Genomic DNA, 20,678 nt, shown 5'->3' on the forward strand with positions numbered 1-20,678 from the left:
AACGATTTACTAGCACAAAAACGGGGCGTGGCCTAAACGCTCCTTGTTGGCACCGGAAACGCTCGTGTTGTTTTCACTTTAGGGGGAGATAACTCTATGCTGTATACATACAAAACATTTTTATCTACATAATGATTATTGCAGTTGCAAAAGGTTAAAAAAAGAGTCGTGTATTTTCTTTGATATTGTAGACATTTTTGTGAACCTATGTTTTACACCCAAGTTACGTTCTCCGTTACATGAACGCCGGCGGTTTGATTGAGGACAGTTTGATCTTTGTTTCAGGACGAATTGTTTTACGAGCGTCTAACTTTAGAGCGAACACTTTTGACAAATGTTTGTGACCAAAGACTAATTCTAAATGACCATACGCAAGCAATACACAGTTCACAAAAACTTTTGGTCGTAAGGCTAATCAGCTCAATGAACCCTTCGCATTTGCGCAATAAAGCGTTTACGGATCGTTTGTTTTTTGTTGAGGGTACAACTTTCTAATTGCTCAACATGTCTAAAATTACAGAAGCAATGTGTTTCGCAACACTGATGCGTTGTTTACCGCATTCTCGCGGTAGATTGAAAGACAACCGATAACAATCGTTACTTTTGTCAAGCCTGAGCTTTTCTCTGATCATTGGTGAAACTTGGAAGGTACAAGTATTGTGCTACTTTTCCATAATTCGTGTTTAACTTCAATTTTCGTGGATCATGTTTGCCATTTTTACCTTTTTTGAACATTTTTAGTTGTTAAAAAATGAAATGTAGATTGGTTTTGTGAATACTTTTCCTTTTTTTCGTTTTCTTGATGCAATATTAATCGCGATTTTAATTATTGTTTTATATTATATCTTTGTATGACCATTGCTTATTTCTAAATTGACCAGTTTGGCCTAGTTATACATTTTTGGAGTTAGAAACACCAAGCGTTAGCTATTGTCTGCTTGTGACCTATTCAGTCGTGAGTTTGTTGCCAGAGATGCTACTAACCAGAAGTGTACCCTTTCAGTGGTGATGTGAGTATTTATGTGATTTGAGTATGATAGTAATAATGTATCATTATATTAATTATATTTTATCATTAATATTTATATGATAACCTTTGTGAAATTTCAGTTCATACTCGTATAAGTTGTTAATAATAAAGTAATAGTCTAAATGGCACATATGCTCCTGATATATTATTGACTGGTCAATTGATACCACACCGTTGATCAATCGAATAATGATAAGATGAACTAATGATGACTTGTTTTAAATAAATACTTTTTTCATATTGTGAGAGCATTATTTTGTGACTAAGGATTTACGTTGGGCACAACAGGTGAGCAGTCTGATTTGCTAGATGTTATTTGACATGCAAAAGTAATTTGACTCTCGCCAAATAAGTTTTCAATGGATATGAGTAGACATCAAATAAAGAAATTAATTTTGATCCAGTTCGTCTTATGGCGTGATCTTACCTGAACAAGCCTTAAAGATGTGGTTGCGTCAAATTTTAGTTGATTTTAAAAGAAAGTTTTTTTGTCTATCAGTTGATTAATCTATGTGGTTTGTTGTGTTAGGCGATCTCATTGTCAAAATATTTGAAGATTAAAATCGAAAAAATTTGACCGCGATCAAAACGCTCAGGTCAAAAACACATGCCTAGATTTGCCCAAAATGATGTAACACGTGATACAACCCATCTCTATCGCTCGTATTCACATCGGCTAAGGCAATTTAAGTCTAGTCCTACGCGGCTCTACTGGCATATATTTTATTTTGTATTTGCTCATGTGGGCTAAAATAAAATTTTAAATTCAGCTACAGATATATTATTATGAATGTTTCAAACACCTCAAATAAGGGAAATTAGAAACTTGTCATATTTACTTCTTCTAAATGCTGTGTAAACATTTGAGTACCGACTACCAATTCTACCGGTCTACAGTAATTAGGTCGTTGAGTTAGCTTATTTCATCACGGTCTCTGTATCAGCTAAGTCCTCAGTTGCTACATGCACACCGGAAACTAGCTACTTAATAAAATAGGCATGCCACCATCTTTGGAATTAATATGTTCGAATATTTGGCGAAATTAACTGCATCCCAAAAATTCATGTATAGTCTACGCAATCTAGTCATTATTAATATCAATTTGTAGAAAATTTTACTGGTCTATTCGATTAGTTAATTCAAGTACAAAACAAATGGTTTTATGAGTTGACCGAAATAGTGAACGTAAAACAAAGTCAAGTTTGTTGAAATCAATTAACCCACCGATTCTGGCAAAAGGGTTGATAAAACTATTCTTGCACCTGGTTGGCGGTTTGTAGACTCTGCTGTTTTCACTTAGTAGGGTGGAGCATAAAAGTATTTGAACTTCATATTTGGTCTGTTGGAATTGAGTCGAGCTATTCAAAAGTACCTGTCAATACAGCTCTGATTCCACTTCATAAATCCATTTATCAGAAAAGATTTCAGCACAGATGGCAATAGGGCTATGATGTATTCAAATGTTCTGCAAATCATGTTCTGCATTGTCTTCAACGATAATATTTTATTATATAATTTTTACAAGCCAAAAAATTTTTGTCGCAGCACAAAGTTTTTATTAAAAACAGCCATTCAAGTCGTAGCCATTCACGTAGTTTCAGTTCATATAATAGGACAAACTAATTTACTGCAGCAAACTCAAGCAAAACATAAATTGTGGTTTGTGCAACACACATTCGTGTCTCTCTTTGCCATTTATAGCAGTTTCCAGACCAACACGACTGCTCCGCTAGTGAACCTGTAAACATAAATATCCTGCAAATTAAAACAAATGTTATAAATGTCATTCATATATATATATGTTGTTCTAACGCGTATCTACTGAAAGCTTTCAATTTGAGAGTTAGATAGATTGCGAGAGCAATTTTCAAAACGAATGTTTAACAAAAGCATAAATACGCCAAGCCAACAATTTGAAGCTTTGTTTCTGAGAGTTGAAGATGATCATTGATCAATCGATTTTCCCCACTTTTGACACACTAAACATAAATTCTAATCATAAATCTAATTTGCTAGCTAAAAATGCCAAAGACAACGCTATAGCTAGGTGAAATGATGAAAAGTTGTGAAACGATTAAAAAGTTATGCAATGATGATTCGTGATAGCAAAAAGTTCTCATTTTACTTATTAGTAGATGTATTCATGACTACTACAATTATTACTGTTAGCTTAGAATATATGTATAGGATACTCAAAGTTGAAGATAAATTCACCTCCATTCTCCTATCTTCCTCTGCGGCATAACGCTGCAGACGCCTGTCAGCTCTAACCATAACCTGTCTGCATGTCTGATGATTAATGTGAAATAAATATGTCGATGCATGTAGCTACTAGAATCTACTAGGCCTAGTAGTCGATGCTCATAACTAACTAGTAATAGAGTAATCTCCCTAATAATGAGAATCTTCTACATAACAGACAACTCGTTTTATGAGCGATAACATTTAATATGACCTATATAAAAGTTTCGTCATGATGATTGGCTAAAGAAGAGATCTTATATTTATCGCTTGTGGGCTTTTTTCACATGTATCACTCGTTACGTCACGAATGAAGCACTCGCTGGAATCTGAGCTTTTTAAAAGATGGCCTCATTCAAACGCATATATCTCTGGACAGGGTTAGGCTACAAAGACAAAAATGACATCAAATTGTAGCTGATGTTTTAGCCTTTTATTGGTCTTAATTTCATTAAATCGACCTTTTTGACGCAATCACATATTTGAACGATTAAAAATAGCCAATAAAAGTTCCACTCCGGTCGTTCTGACTCCATGTGTGCTTGCTCGGTCCATATGGCTGCGAGTTTTGACAGTCAAGCGCGAGTCATGCCAGTCCTTAAACTTGTAGAGAGAAAGATGGTTACATAAAACAGAAACTTCATACATTTCGAACACAAGTCGGCGTACCTTTGAAGAATTAAAAAAACTTAACAGTAATTATTAAATGAAAGATTTATTCAGGAAGTTTTTTTTTATTGTGGTGCCACCTAATAGTTTATTTAAAACACACATACATGTTTTTGGCTAGCGTATTTTACCCTAAAAATGGAATGTCCCAAAAATTTTAAAAGAAAAAATATTATAATAAAGTGATCATATTTTTGCTATGTGCTGATCTACTTACTATAAAAGATCCATCTTAAAAACTTGGAAGCTGAACTTTTATAACATTAGTTTGAGGCGCGCCGCTAGTTTTTAATCTGGGAAAACAGTTTTTTTGAGAAATTTATTAAAAGTGAAGTTACTAGTCACAATCAATTAGCTACTTTAAAAAATAGTAACCCGGCACATTACCTGTAAAGGAACACAAGTTTTTTCAACAGCTAGAATTGTATAGAGCATAAATGTATACACACAATCGATCTACACACACATGTAGCCTTAGACTAGTTAATGGAGTAAAATATGCTAGCTCGTCATGTGTAATTATGACACATTCTGATTCATTCATTCAAAACTGTCATTCATGATTAATGACTGTTTCATAGCCACACTCTTTCATCAGGCAGATAGCAATTATCAGACCAGGTTAAAATTGCGCATAGCATAACATTGTTGCTAGACCACCGACATTAGCCTAATCTTTATTCTCTGGCAATATATCATCCAGTATTTACACACATACGGAACTTGAAGCACATCAATTATGTCAGTACTTTTATCATATATTTCAGTACTTCAGAGTCTTGCCTTTCGAATGAGCCCATATTCAATGCACAAAGAATAATAGAACTATGAAAAACTGAGTATCAAAAGTATGTCCTGCAATAAAAAACATTTGGTTGTAGTTCCCACAATGTGATGTCGTAATTATCACTTAGCCTTAGGTCGTTGATCCCTTTCGCTGCCATTGAGGCTGCAGTTATCTGTTCTTAAATTGGTGCTCTTAAACCCAGAGAGCGCTAATAATAAACTAGGAATATAGACAATCAACAATGCTCGGGGATCGTGCTAACGCCTGACCAATGCAAACATATGTTCTGGGTTGATAAATTTTCGGTGATTGTTTGAGTTTGCTTTTTTCATTCTTTCGTTCATTTTAAACATTTATAGTATTATTATCTGAAGAATTTGTATCGCTTTCCTTGTTGCTTTCTAAATATGATTATGCTTCAATTAAGCCTATAGTTATAAACTGGTGCTTGAAGTTCGGTTTTGCGGCGACTAGGGCCGTCTGTTGTTTATGGAAACCAGAGCCGCAGACACCAAATCTCAGAGGACACAGCACAATCACTCATGGAGTATCAACCTCAAAAATTGCCAATTTAATACTCATACTATCTTTATTTTCAAGTATCATTCTGTATATATTATTATATTATCGTTAAAATATTATCACTGTAAAAAATCTGTACAGGAACAATTACACTGTAGATTGTATTTATACACTCTCAAAATTAATATTAACCTTTCATCTTGGCTCGCAAAAAGGAGCATTTTTCTGTTTTTGTTTATGTATTATTTTTAATCAATAAATAGTTCATCATCATCAATAAATATACTGTCGTTGAAAAATGTAATGAAATCACATCGATTAAATTGTTACCTACAATGGCGTGGCCCTAGGACTATATGTAAATTGCACTCTAGCGAGATGAGGCAATGCTTGAAATTAATGAGCCTCAGTTGTGCCCCTCAACATCACAATAAAAACAAAGGGCTAGTGCATAATATCATCGGGAAAACATAGTATATGGTGCTTGGAATCTGAGCTATTTATCATAGAAATAATCTGTACATGAAGAGCTAATGATACTGATTCCTTTGTCATCTTCATTGGTTCTCTGGAGTTGTCCTACCTTCGCCTAACACTAGCGTCATTATCGTAGCTGATAAATATAAGCGGTAAGCGATAAAAATAAGCGGTAAGAGCACACAACTTCGAATATGAATATTGTGACATCATAATTTGTGAGTCTATACCATTAAACATTTATGCGGTGGAGCTCTAGGGACATCCTATAAACATCAACCAATGTCTTTCTCACCATGTCAAACAATGGCTCATTTGAAAGCCAAGATATTGAAAAACCTGAATAAGCTGAAAGAGTACTGATATAATTGATGTGCTTTAACACACTCATGCATGGATATATTTGCTCTCTCATGCACATGCATCAAACTCATTCTTCGAGATATAAAGATAATAACTGTAGTATCATTTTCTTCATTACAAATTGCCTTTGTAGGCCTAAATATAAATCTTGAGAAATTTGAGTAGAGCTAATTAATTAGCAAGCATTTAATGAAATGAAGGTTCTCAGAAAACTGCAATCAAGCCTCAGCTAACGTAGAATGATAAAGATCCGCCCAAAACTGAAAATGATTAATTTGTCAGTCTGCCCAGTAAGCAAGATGCACAGTCCAGATTGTGACAAACCTTCCATAGTAGTGAAGTTTTTGCTAGCATACACTGTAATAGTGCTAGAATATGAATCAAGTTTATTTCAATTATGTTTTATTGCCGTAAAACTTCTAATTGAATGCCACTTCTATTTGAACGCCACTTCCAATTGACCGCCACCCTGAGAGAAAGGTTGAAAAATAGATCGCCACTTTCCAATTGTACGCCACCTCCATTTGACCGCCACATTAGCATTTGATCTTTACGAGCCCATAATATCAATTGATCAGTAGAAAAGTATCCACAAAATCGTATTAATAATGAATCCTTTACATCAATAACAATTAATTATCTCGTTGTCCAATTCCAAAGCTTTTTTGTTATTTTTTTGGTAAAACTTTAAAAGCAACACCATAGCAATAACCAATAACGGTCTTAGGCTAGTAGCAATTCTCTGTTTAACGAGGTCTTTCTACCTCAAAGTAGCCTACATATAAAAAACGGCTTAAATTTATGATGGTAGATGAACTTTCAGAGCAACACTGTAAAAATAATTGCTGTTTCACGCTAATAGTGGTACCTTGTTTAACGCGGTCCTAATACCTCAAACTACATGTACATATACAAAAAATGGTTTAAATGTGCGATAGTAGATGGAATTTTGAAAGCAATGCCATAGGAATAATTACTAACTGCTTCAGGGTAATAGTAGGTCCTTGTTTAACACGATCTTAATACTTAGGACATGCGTATAAAAACTGGTTCACAAGTTTTGGGCCAAAGGTTACGTTTACTAAGCAAACTTACGCGTTGTAGTAATTAATTAAAAATGTTAATTTGTGTTTCTGCATGTAATATAATTATGATTTGTTTATGTCACTTGTTCATAAAAATATATTTGTATCATTTGATAGATTATTATTGTATAACTTATAAACATGCAGACTTATAACGTGTTATTTAATAGCATGCTTGCGGCTATCTTAACACGGCCTACAATGGATCGATGCTCATAACTCCACTTCTATTGCAGATAAAAAGCTAGTTTTGGTTGCAAACTATAGCAAACATATCAAAGAGTGCAATGAGTTTTTATTCAACATTGTTGAATCTAGGTATAAAATAAAAATGTCTTCAAATTTAGAATGAAATAAAAATTGAAAATGCAAAAAAATTGCAAAGGACACAGGCTATAATATTATCGCAGGTCAATTGCAAGTAATAGGTATCCACTGGTAGAGATATTTCTCGGTTTCTCCATGCACATTTATTAAGAGATCTTTGACAAATTAGAGGTAAGTTAGCAGATTTAGGGCATCCAAAAGGGTTTAATATTGCTCCACCGAGAAAAGAGCAAAATATATGCGACATTCGCTTTGCCGGTAATAGGGCTAAATTTATTTTCCGAAAATTCTGACAAACCATTTAAAAATAGACCACCAGCCTTCTATTTGAACACTTTTCCAATTGACCCCCACTATAGAAGAAAGGTTGAAGAATAACATTTTAACATATTTTCCTTTAGTTATTTAGTCTGCAGAAATGGACATACTAACAGAGTTTGAGATTTTTATGTTAGAACTGTTAGATTTATTAATTAATTTATTAATTAATTTAATTTAACTAATTTAATTTAGTAATTAATTTTATTTTTGCTCTTTATTTTTAGCCAATTTTTAATAAAGACGTGAATCTGTATTTTTCCTTAGCTAATGTGAGTTTGGTATAATTAGCTGTCTTAACGCGAAATAGTCACCTGTGTATTCTTATCAATAAGAAAGAAAATATTGGATTCTGAACAGTTGACTAAATATGCTTTCCAGAATTATGGCTATCTTTAGTTTTGCAGAAATAATCCTATTTATAACAGGTCAAATGCCATAGCCTGTTTTTATATTACTTCAGCTAATGTGGGCCTGCAAACATTGCTATGGTGCCACCTCATAACAAAGATGATAAATCAGTGTCCGTCCAGTAAATAAAAATAAACCGTGCTAGGTTATGTAAAACAGTAGTCTTGATACGCATAAGGAGTCTATATATAAATGTGCAAATCTTCATTTTTTTTACTCGCAACTGGCAAATTCAAAATACATACATATTCAAAAAGCTGATAAATTTTCAGCGAGGGAGAAAGGAAATGCCGACAAAGCTTCCGCTTGTTCATAATAATTTCAATGGCACAGTTGTGAAAGGATTTTGAAAATTTGACAATTTCCTATAATTATGACGAATTAGCGCTTCATCTCACGCAAGAAAAAATCTGACCTCAGATTCTAGTGATTTTGTAATAATTACATTAGACCATAGCTGACTCTATTATATTGTAATTAATGCATAGCTTTGGTGAAGTACCATCGGCATCCGATGTGGAAAGTTGGTCAATTATTGAATTAGGTCGTGACTCATAAGTAGCTATGTGAATGCGCTTTGGCTAAATGATATAGATTAACTAGTCACTAACATCTCAGCTAACATAGACTTTCAATTAGTCCCACTATAGATATGTTAATTATCTACTTGCCCAGTAGATTATAGAGACCAAATAAATATTTTAGATGAGTAGCATCTCGATATGAATGCAGATATAGATGTTAGATTTACTAGTAGATGTCATTAAAAGCTGAAATGAAAAGGGAACTTACTAATAAAAGTATATGCAAGCTTGGCATGCGAAAGGTTAGGATCAAAATGGCACCTCTACCACAAATGCCATGGGTGGATGTGGAGAAATTATGTTATGCATAACTAATCCGAATCCACACACAGCATCAGTGTTGAAATTGCGTTGTCATTTCGTTCTATTTTGACTATGTTCAGTTTGTGTACTTTTGCTGTGTCATGTGGGAACTAATTTGATCATTGCTGGTTCAGGTACAAGTTAAGGTGTTAGGCTGTTGTAAGCAATACTGATATTTACCAGTAAAAGTTACTTTTTAATTGTATAAGTCCAACAATTAAAATTGACAACCAACACAATTCTAAACAATAACATTAATGACAGAAAGTTAAAATAGCCAATAAAAGTTATACCCTTACTCGAATGGTCATCTGTGTTTGCTTGCTCGGTCCATTCGGCTGCGAGTTTCGATAGTCAGATGAGAGTCGTGGCAGTCCTTATACGTAGAGGCTCAATAGTTGAGATAGCGGAGTAGAAGAGGATCAGCTGATGGTGAAGAAGGAGGTTCCATAGGTAGGGAAAGATAGATGCTCCAGAGGGAAGTGAGAGGGAGGCTCCTGAGGCAGATGAGCGAGCCTCAGCAGGTCCTTCGGGAAGGAGAGATAGATAGATCGACCCATGGAGTGATTAGAGCTGTTCTCTTATAGATGTCTTTTTTAGCTTGTGAGAAGGTGTTTAGGCACTCAGGTTCAGTTCATTATGTTGCAGAGGGTTAGCAATTGAGTGAACTTGTCTTAAGTACGTCATGAGAGTATAATGATTGGAAATGATGGCCACCTCCAACTGCCTTGGTTGTATTTTGGTTCAGACCTAATATCTTTTAATGGATTTCTGGTATGTCAATTGATGCTTCTTTCTCAATGGGCTATTTCCACAAGAGGTTTCTAAGATGCTTGTACATGAGTATATGATGACTGTCTTTATTGCTGGTCTTCTAATGTCTTGGGTGTCATGTTCATTGTAATATTGCATGTCTCCGGTATTTAGGTATTTCTCAATTACGCTATCTGCTTTTGCTAATACTTGTATACAACAAGGATACATTCCAAATCTTGGAAAAAATCTATATACTTATAATGCCACTATGCCAAAACGGTAGCGTGTGAATTCATCACCAGCGGGCCAATCCGAACCCGTTTGAAGCACCGAAACACAGTGTATGATTTATTTACTGTTCTGCATAATATTTGGTTCATTGAGACTGCTACTTGCTTTTAATCAGCTCAAAAACCTCATCTTACATGTCTGCCTCATCACCTGAACTACTAGGTTTCATACACTTTTGATCTAACCTGGTAGGAATTTTAAAATGCATGAATTAGGGTTTGAGGTAATTGTTCAAACATTCTCAGAAATAGAAATCATAGTTTATTAAGTTTTTTGCAATTTAAGCACTCATCACTACATTCTCCAAGAAATCTGCAAAACAAGTTTATTGTGAGTTGAAAAGCATAAATTGTTCTCAAAATTAGTCCTATCAGTTAGGACGCGCTACTATGAGATGTTATAAGACTTAAGAGATAACACAAAGCTTTTTTGTATAAGTAGGTGAAGATTTGCTGCAGAACTCTATTAATTTCATTTTGAGCTGATGCAAGGCCGCTTGAAAGGTTTTTGATTTTAAAAAAGTTTTGTAGTGTAGTAAAGAGATCTTTGGAGATTATTAAGATAGAAATGATGCGTTGCTGAGAAGCATAGGTAAAACTGTTTTGCAAAGAGTATGAGAGAGATTTATGTATTTTAGAGTTGTATTTTTATTTATTTTTGTGTTTTTAATTTTTAGTGAGTATGCTTTACCCTGTGAAGTACTGAAATCTGAAACTCGAAGTAGCAAAAGATTACTGCATGCTTATTGCATATCGATGGGCGTTTTACAACAATAATTGGTCAATGTGTCAAATCTTTCATTTCTTTATTGGATTTGTGAAAAAGCTTATAACAAAACAATTATTTTGTACATTATATGATTTATGAACAAATCATGTTTCGCTTGTTTATAAATCCTACAAAATATTCATTTTGAAATGACGGAGTGTTCATTTGTAGATTGCCTACAATGGGAAAAGTGAAAGTATTTTGTGTGACGGTCGATACTGACCCTTCCACTGTTCCACCTGCTATTCCTGGATGTCTGTGTGTCTCTGGGAGCATTGTAATAAAGCTGAAAGAACGTATGTATACTGCTCATTTGTTGAGCTGCGTTTGCATGCACTTTTCCCAAATTATGTGGAGATGACTTTGTAATGGATAAAACCTCTAATAGATTTGTTACAATTAAATATTAACTTGCACAAAATTTAATTAGACTATCAGAAAGTATTTGTATTTTTCTATCATTTGTGTCGTTTTTGATGTTTTGAGGTGATCTCACTGCCAGGATGTTTTAAGATTAAAATTGATTAAACTTGATTGCGTAATGCTTAGAATGGAAATGTGCTAAAATGACATCACTAGTTACTTGTGTCTGTCTCTCTTGTAAGTAATATCAGCTATTGTGTTCAAGTTACAGCGTTACGCTTCTTTTTTCTGTCAGTTTTCTAGCAACTATAGACATCGTAAGCACACTTTCGCTTTACCCTGAGAGTTTTAATTGCGATCAAGTTTTATGTATTTTAATCTGTAACATCCAGGCAGTTAGATCACCTCAAACATCAAAAATAATAATAAATAAAAAAATATTGATACTTTCTGATAAAATCTGCTAGTCTTGTGTATGTTCATCTTTAAGCAACAGTTCTCTGAAATATAAACTCTCATTTTTCACTGAAGTTTCAACACTAATAAAAATTTTGAAATGATTTTTGCTGTCAAGTGTATCTTCAAATGTCATTCGCACCGTCTCTGATCAGCTATCATAACAGAATAATAATTGTAATGATCTTAAAAGTAAAAATGGGAAATTGGTTCTGCACATTTTAGGTTACCAGCTAATCGAGCTTTTCATATCTTGTTGGTCGATCAACAGTTTACCGGAATCTACTAGTGCACAGATGTTCAAAGTCATGTTTAGAAATATTTTTTGAATCGTTTTCCAAGTTCATGAAGTAAGTATTCTTGCTTTTCCTTTCAGCTGTACAGGTTAAATACCTGAAGGTTCGGCTGCAGGGAGTATCTAGTTGCCGGTGGAGCGAAGGATCGGGAGATGATAAAAAATCAAGGAGTTCTACTGATCTTTTTATCAACCTTGAGCAGGAACTCATCAGATCTGACGGTAAAAGCAATTTCAATTTTTGCGCTTTTAAACTTTATGTGACCATATGAAAACTTCCTTTATAAATTGTTTGTCACTCATTATTAACTTTTGATAAGCTAGTTATGAAATATCATTCGTCTATAAACTTTGTTTACTTGAACTGATTGATTAGTAGCATGCGGAAGGGTTGTCTTCTCATCACAACCATTTGTTTGAGAGCTTCATTGTTCCCTTGTTTTTTGTATGTGTGTTGAACTTCGCCTAAAATTTCTGTCGAACACAACGGTTTTCTGTTTAGTCCAATCAGAGGCTATCATATTTCAAGTTGGCTACTATAATTCAAAAGTTCATCAAATTATTTGTGCACATGTGTGAGGGTCATTAGGTCATTTAACATCCTGCTCGGTTTTTCTAGATCAAATGTCATTGTGAACTTTTCACATGCTTGCTATCCAAATAAGGTCCATGTTAGCTCTCCACGTTTATTATCCAGATAAGTTACAGTTTGATCTTCACTGGGTTAGTATCCTGTTTGTTCTTTACATTTATTATCCAGATAGGTTACAGTTTGATCTTCACTGGGTTAGTATCCCGTTTGTTCTTTACGTTAATTATCCAGATAAGTTACAGTTTGATCTTCACTGGGTTAGTATCCTGTTTGTTCTTTACGTTTACTATTCAGATAGGTTACAGTTTGATCTTCACTAGGTTAGTATCCCGTTTGTTCTTTACGTTTACTATTCAGATAGGTTACAGTTTGATCTTCACTGGGTTAGTATCCCGTTTGTTCTTTTTGTTAATTATCCAGATAGGTTACAATTTGATCTTCACTGGGTTAGTATCCCGTTTGTTCTTTACGTTTACTATCCAGATAGGTTACAGTTTGATTCTCACTAGGTTAGTATCCCGTTTGTTCTTTATGTTTACTATCCAGATAGGTTACAGTTTGATCTTCTCTGAGTTAGTATCCCGTTTGTTCTTTACGTTAATTATCCAGATAGGTTACAGTTTGATCTTCACTGGGTTAGTATCCTGTTAGTTCTTTACGTTTACTATCCAGATAGGTTACAGTTTGATCCTCACTGGGTTAGTATCCCGTTTGTTCTTTACGTTTACTATTCAGATAGGTTACAGTTTGATCTTCACTGGGTTAGTATCCCGTTTGTTCTTTACGTTTACTATTCAGATAGGTTACAGTTTGATCTTCACTGGGTTAGTATCCCGTTTGTTCTTTACGTTTACTATCCAAATAGGTTACAGTTTGATCTTCACTGGGTTAGTATCCTGTTAGTTCTTTACGTTTACTATCCAGATAGGTTACAGTTTGATCCTCACTGGGTTAGTATCCCGTTTGTTCTTTACGTTTACTATTCAGATAGGTTACAGTTTGATCTTCACTGGGTTAGTATCCCGTTTGTTCTTTACGTTTACTATTCAGATAGGTTACAGTTTGATCTTCACTGGGTTAGTATCCCGTTTGTTCTTTACGTTTACTATCCAAATAGGTTACAGTGTGATCTTCACTGGGTTAGTATCCTGTTTGTTCTTTACGTTTACTATCCAGATAGGTTACAGTTTGATCCTCACTGGGTTAGTATCCCGTTTGTTCTTTACGTTTACTATTCAGATAGGTTACAGTTTGATCTTCACTGGGTTAGTATCCCGTTTGTTCTTTACGTTTACTATTCAGATAGGTTACAGTTTGATCTTCACTGGGTTAGTATCCCGTTTGTTCTTTACGTTTACTATCCAGATAGGTTACAGTTTGATCCTCACTAGGTTAGTATCCCGTTTGTTTTTTACGTTTACTATCCAGATAGGTTACAGTTAGATCTTCACTAAGTTAGTATCCTGTTTGTTCTTTACGTTTACTATTCAGATGGTTACAGTTTGATCTTCACTTGGTTGGTATTCCGTTTGTTCTTTCTGTTTATTATCCAGACAAGTTACAGTTTGATCTTCACTGGGTTAGTATCCATTTGTTCTTTACGTTTATTATCCAGATAGGTTACAGTTTGATCTTCACTGGGTTAGTATCCTGTTTGTTCTTTACATTTACTATTCAGATAGGTTACAGTTTGATCTTCACTGGGTTAGTATCCTGTTTGTTTTTTACGTTTATTATCCAGATAGGTTACAGTTTGGTTTTCACTGGGTTAGTATCCTGATTGTTCTTTACGTTCATTATCCAGATAGGATACATTCAATGACAAGATAGTCGCCAACAATGATCTATTTGTTTTATATCCACATAATTGATTAGCATAATTAATAACGCAAACGTTTTTTATTCAGATAATGAATAAAAATGAATGAATGCAATGAGTCCACTAAAATGATGATGTTTGGTCAAAGCTTCAATTTATGTTCAGTTGAAGTCCCTGTTTTAGTGTCTCAACATGCGAAGCAATGGTGTCTATAAGGTCTCACTTTGGTATGATCATCCCTTCTTAGTCACACATGCTGCTATACCCAATGCTACAATATTATTTCTTACATATTTTATATTAAAATTTGAAACATATGGTTGATGTAAAACCTAGTTATCTAAGGTTCCTTAACTTGTCAACTGTTATGGTCCTTCCTCGCGAGCTATGTCATATATCACAGGTGCTTCCTCGCAGCTGCGTCATATAGGTCTATCACTTTGTTACTAAGCTCCAATTAGGAAAGGACAGTACTGTGTGTCTGAAACTCATACGAATGGTTCATACTCAGTCCATAAACATTATTAGTGCCTTAAAAGTTACCATTCATTTGGTAATTGGGATATTCGAGACCCATAGGGGAGACCGGGGTAGGTTGGCCCTATGGGGCAGGTTGAACTGTCAATTTTGGAAAATCTATGTGTTTGGAGTTTTCTTCCCATATGAAATATAGGTCAATGTGATTACATCACTTCTTGTCAATGGCTGAATCTCACATGTGCAATGGTAAGTGAAAAAATGTCAAATCTATAAATTTGGCTCAAAAAAAACTTTATGAAATATCACTTGTGGTCAGTATATTCTTGATTGTGTTGGTTCTATTTCTGTTATACTCTTAGTGAGAGATGTCTAGCATCTATTAAATCAAATTCAGATTAGGTTGGGAAGCCAACAATAATAAAATTTTGGATGGTTGAAATTATGTCCACCAATTTCAGATGGGACAGGTTGACCTTTTAAAAAAGGGGTAGGTTGGCCTGTGGGCCAACCTACCCCGTCAAGATCATGAAATAGAAGTAATAATTATGGCTTGCTTGAATCAGAATTATTCAGTGGAATATGCATCCAAACAGACTCCAGCATAAAATATAGCCATATTTGTTGTAGAAACTCTATACTAGAATTTGACAAGCAATTAATCATGGTTCAAAACTGCAAGCCTAAAACAGAACGAGGGGCGACTAAATAGAACATCACAGCTGCACTTCAGTTTTTTGAAGTAAAATGAAGGTGCCTCGTTAAACCAGACAGTAAAAACATTTAAAATTGCTGCCTCAATCCTTAAAAGGCATAGAAAGAAATTGGGTGAGGGCTATACTCACTGTAGAACCGTAAAAAAATGGTTTTCAGTGGTGCAATGTCATAACCTAAGTCTTAACTTGACCTACTTTAAGTTAGAGTAAGTTAAAATCCCCTTCATTGCTATAGCTCCATGCTACGCCTTACCGAGTCTGCATATTCATTTGTGTGTTTTTAAGAGCATATAATACAAACTTCTTTTTATTGCTTGTTACTCTATAAATTGAACTTTCTACCTGTAATTTGTGTTTTTAATTTAGTTTTCAGAGAGTTTAAAATGGTGAATTTCTTTCAATGTTATGATCATAATTCGAATCATACGGGTATTTATTGCAGAAATATCATGTTTCTGGGTTGTAAACCACATTGAAGGAGTGATAGTGTATTCTTATGGGAATATTTGGTTCGACAAATGACAGTTTTAACATATGAAGCAGTTATGACATCAAATTTACTTCTAATGCGGAGTTTTAGCTGTATGTAGTGGTATTACTGGTAGCTGATAATCACAGATATGATGACAGATGTGATGACAGATGTAGTAGCAGATGTGATGACAGTTATGATAACATATGTGATGACAGATGTGATGACAGATGTAATGACAGATGGGATGACGGATGTGATGACGGATATGATAATGGATGTGATGACAGATGGGATGGCAAATGGGATGACGGATGTGATGACGGATGGGATGACAAATGGGATGACATATGTTATAACAGATCTTATGACAGATGTGATGGCAGATTTAATGACAGTTGTGATGACAGATGTGTTGACAGATGGGATGACAGATGTGATGACAGATATGATGACAGATGTGTTGACATATGTAATGACAGATGTGATGGCAGATGTGATGACATATGTGATGACAGTTGTGATAACAGATATGTTGACAGATGTATTGACAGTTGCGATGACAAATGGGATGGCAACTGTGATGACAAATGTGTGGACGGATGTTATATAAGATCTTATGACAGATGTGATGACAGATATCATGACATATATGATGACATATAAGATGACAGATGTGATAACAGATGTTATGACAGATGTTATGACAGAGGTTATGACAGATGTGATGACAGATTTAATGACAGATGTGATGGCAGATGTGTTGACAGATGGGATGACAGATGTGATGACAGATGTGATGAGTGATGTAACGACAGATGTGATGACAAATGTAAACCACATCATTACATCGCGTTTCAATCACATAGTCATATGCATGCTCAAGTTTGAAATTCATTGCAAATCTATGAACTTCCGAACTACTAACTGCCAAATTTATATCTTTTGAACATGTCATGAGGCCGGGAAATTGCCATAAACAGCAAAACATTGTATTTCACATCGTTACCTGAAAAAACATATCCTAGGGCCTCCGTTTCCCAGATTTTTACTTTAGTTGCCAAAAGCTTGAAGGTTTACTTGCAACAAAATTCACATTACAGTTACTTGGTATCAAAAGGTTCACCATGTTTTACTATGTTGTCTAGTAAGTGCAAAATATGTGGAAATGTGATTACAAGCTCTTTAAAGCTCAAAAACGAACAGTTAATCGCAGCCATCACAAAAACGCAGTAGATTGGAATTTCTTTATTACGACGACGTACTCAACAATGTGGTTATTGTTTTTGATCACGCGAAATTAAAGGCCAATAAAAGGCTCAATATAAAACGTCTCATAGCATTAGTTTATGACAAACATTTCGGGTTTTACAGAAAAGCAGGTATCAAATATAGATGCCCGCTACTGTACAGTTTTGTTTCGGCTTGTTCTAATCATCTAGTTGTAATCTGTTCATGTGACCCATATTTCCGGCCAAATAGCGCGAACAATTTCTGCAGCATTTTTCCGCTATCACAGGTGACCAACAGGCTCATCATGTTTATCAGTTGATGATATGCACTCCTTCAAGTCAATGTTAAAAAATTAAATCAATTTTTACGGTAGGTTTTAAAAAGTGCTCAAAGCGGCAGCATTACAATGAAAATGAAATAGATGCGTAAGAACAATAGACATGGTTTTATTGAATGCCTGAAGTATACTTGTGAAGAAATTTCGACGAATGAGGTTGCATGAAAGTGTAAATAGAAGCTATACTGTTCAACTATGTCCCATTTGAGACGTGTTGGAAACAGTTTCCATTCTATGGCGTTTTCGTGATGGCTGCGACAACCTTTTTTAGCTTTCAAGAGCTTGTAATCACATTCCCACGTATTTTGCACTTACAACACAGCAGAGTAAGGCATAGGGAATCTTTCGATACCAAATAGCTGTAATGTGAATTTTGTTGCAAGTCAACCTTTAACTCTTTGGCTGGGGAAACGACCTAAATGTCGTTTATGACCAAAATGTTGCGTGGGGAAACGACATTTATGTCGCTTTCGGTAGTCGTTTATAAAGCTGTTGTCTTTTAACGTTAAAGATGTGGTTGCGTCAAATTTGAGTTAACTTTAAAAGAAAGTGTTTTTTTGTCTATCAGTTGATATGTTGTTTGTTGTGTTAGGCGATCTCATTGTCAACATATTTGAAGATTAAAGTCGAAAAAAATTGATCAAGGTAAAAATGCTCAGGCCAAAAAAACATGCCCAGATTTGCCCAAAATGATGTAACACGTGATACAACCTGTCTCTATCTCTCGTCTTCACATCGGCTAATGCGATAAAAGTCCAGTCCTACGCGGCTCTATTGGCATATATTTTATTTTGTATTTGCCCATGTTGGCTAGAATAAAATCTTAAATCCAGCTACTGATACATTATTGTGAATTTTTCAAACGCCTCAAATAAGGGAAATTATAAACTTGTCATATTAACTTCCTTTAAATGCTGTGTAAACATTTGAGTACCGATTACCAATTCTACCGGTCTACGGTAATTAGGTCGTCGAGTTAGTTTATTTCATCACGGCCTTTGTATCAGCTAAGTTATGTTGTTACACGCACACCGGAAACTAGCTACTAAATAAAATAGGCACGCCGCCATTTTTAGAAATAATGTGTTTGAATATATGGCGACACCAACTGCATCCCAAAAAGTCATGTTTAGTCTACGTTATTTAGTCATTATTACCACACTTTTCGGACTATAAACCGCACCCCTATATAAGCCGCATCTGCTTTATTTAAAAAAAACGATAATAAACAATACTTTTGTATTTGCACTTTTGTATAGACCGCAAAACTCAGGGCAATACTTTTTAACCCAGCAGCAACTTTCTTGTTTAAAACGAAACAGTGCCTAACGGCACTGTTTCGTATTAACTGAAGCTTTTTAACCTAGTGCCTAACGGAACAGTACCGTTGGGCATTGTTTCGTATTTTCTTTCACCGCTAAATCTAATCTAATCGGAGGTTCTGGTTAATGTGCCCTAGCGGTCAAAGAAAAAGCCACAGAATAGCCGCACCATTATATAGGACGCATGACTCAAATTATCAGAGAAAATTAGCGGCTAATAGTCCGAAAAGTACAGTAGTATCAATTGGTTGAAAATTTACTGGTTCATTCGATTAGTTAATTCAAGTAGAAAGTGAGTGGTTTTATAAGTTGACCAAAATAGTGAATGCAAAAAACAACGTCAAGTTCATTGAAATCAATTAACCCACCAATTCTGCCGAAAGATTAGTAAAGCCTTTTTTGCACCTGGTTGGCGGTTTGTGGACTCAGCTGTTTTCACTTAATAGGGTGGAGCATAAATTTACCTGTCTACACAGCTCTGATTACACTTCATAAATCTATCTGTCAGAGAAGATTTCAGCACAGATGATAACAGGGCTATAATGTATTCAATATTTTCTGTAAATCATGTTTTGCATTATCTTCAACAATATTATTTTATTATGTAACTTTTACAAGCAAAAAAATTTTCTCCTCGGTATTAAGCTTTTATTAAAAATATCCATCTAAGTCGTGGCCCACTCACATAGTTTCAGCTCATACAATAGGAAAAATTCATCTACTGTAGCAAACTCAAACAAAACATCATGGTTTATGCAGCACACATTCAAATCTCTTTTTCCCATTTATGGCAGTTTCCACACTGACAAAGCTGCTTCGCTGGTGTGACCACATAAACATTCTGTAATCAATAAAACAAATGCAATAAATTTATGTCATTCTAACGCGTACCAACTGAAAGCTTTAAAAAATGAATAAATGTTTAACAAAAGCACAAGTACACCAAGCCAATGATTCGAAGCTTTGACTCTGGAAGTGAAAGATGGGCATTGATCAATCGATTTTTTTCACTTTCAACAAGTGGGAAGTGAACATCTAAAGTCTAATCATAAATCTAATTTACTAGCCAAAACTACCAAAGAAAATTTGAAGCTCAAATATAGCTAGGTGAAACGATAAAAAATCATAAGACGATGATTGGTGATAACAAAAAGTTATAATTCTATTAGTTAGTAAATTTATTCATGAGTACTAAATTTATTACCTTTAGTATATTGATCAATCTAGGCTATTGTATTGCTAGATGCTATGGATTAAAAAGAAGCCGTCAAAAACTCACTGTGCATCCGTATTTCACATGCGCGCACAGGAAATAGTATTATAGCCTCAAACGGGGAAATATAATCTGAATGTAAACACAACAGCCCAACAGTATATCTATAGGAGACTCAAAGTAAAAGATAAATTTACCTCCATTCTCCTACCTTCCTCTGTAGCATAATGCTGCTGACGCCTGTCAGCTGTAACTATAAGTTGTCTGCCACAAACGTTGAGCACTTGATGCTCAGAAAACTCAGAGTCACCTTCGCATGAACTGGAAGCATTTTTACAATTATGTTGTTCGTCAATAAAACGTTTCGAATTTTGATCGAGTAATTCATTAAAGTAATGATGTTAATTAATTTACTAAATATTGATGTCGATGCGATCTAATAACAGAGTA

The 20,678-nt window shown here is 34.7% G+C and overlaps 1 protein-coding gene across 1 annotated transcript in view; it reads left to right on the forward strand.

The window, feature by feature from the left end:
- The first annotated feature begins 515 nt into the window (after positions 1 to 515).
- LOC137401435 (arrestin domain-containing protein 3-like) overlaps positions 516 to 20,678 on the forward strand; it is a 37,417-nt gene continuing 17,254 nt past the window's right edge. Inside the window, exons 1-3 of the mRNA XM_068087774.1 lie at positions 516 to 648; positions 11,105 to 11,229; positions 12,129 to 12,269. Coding sequence (XP_067943875.1) covers positions 11,115 to 11,229; positions 12,129 to 12,269 — 256 coding nt within the window. The 5' untranslated portion in view covers positions 516 to 648; positions 11,105 to 11,114. The remainder of the gene's footprint in view (positions 649 to 11,104; positions 11,230 to 12,128; positions 12,270 to 20,678) is intronic.

Source organism: Watersipora subatra, chromosome 8 (genome assembly GCF_963576615.1).
Source record: "Watersipora subatra chromosome 8, tzWatSuba1.1, whole genome shotgun sequence".
NCBI classification, from domain to species: Eukaryota; Metazoa; Bryozoa; class Gymnolaemata; order Cheilostomatida; family Watersiporidae; genus Watersipora; species Watersipora subatra.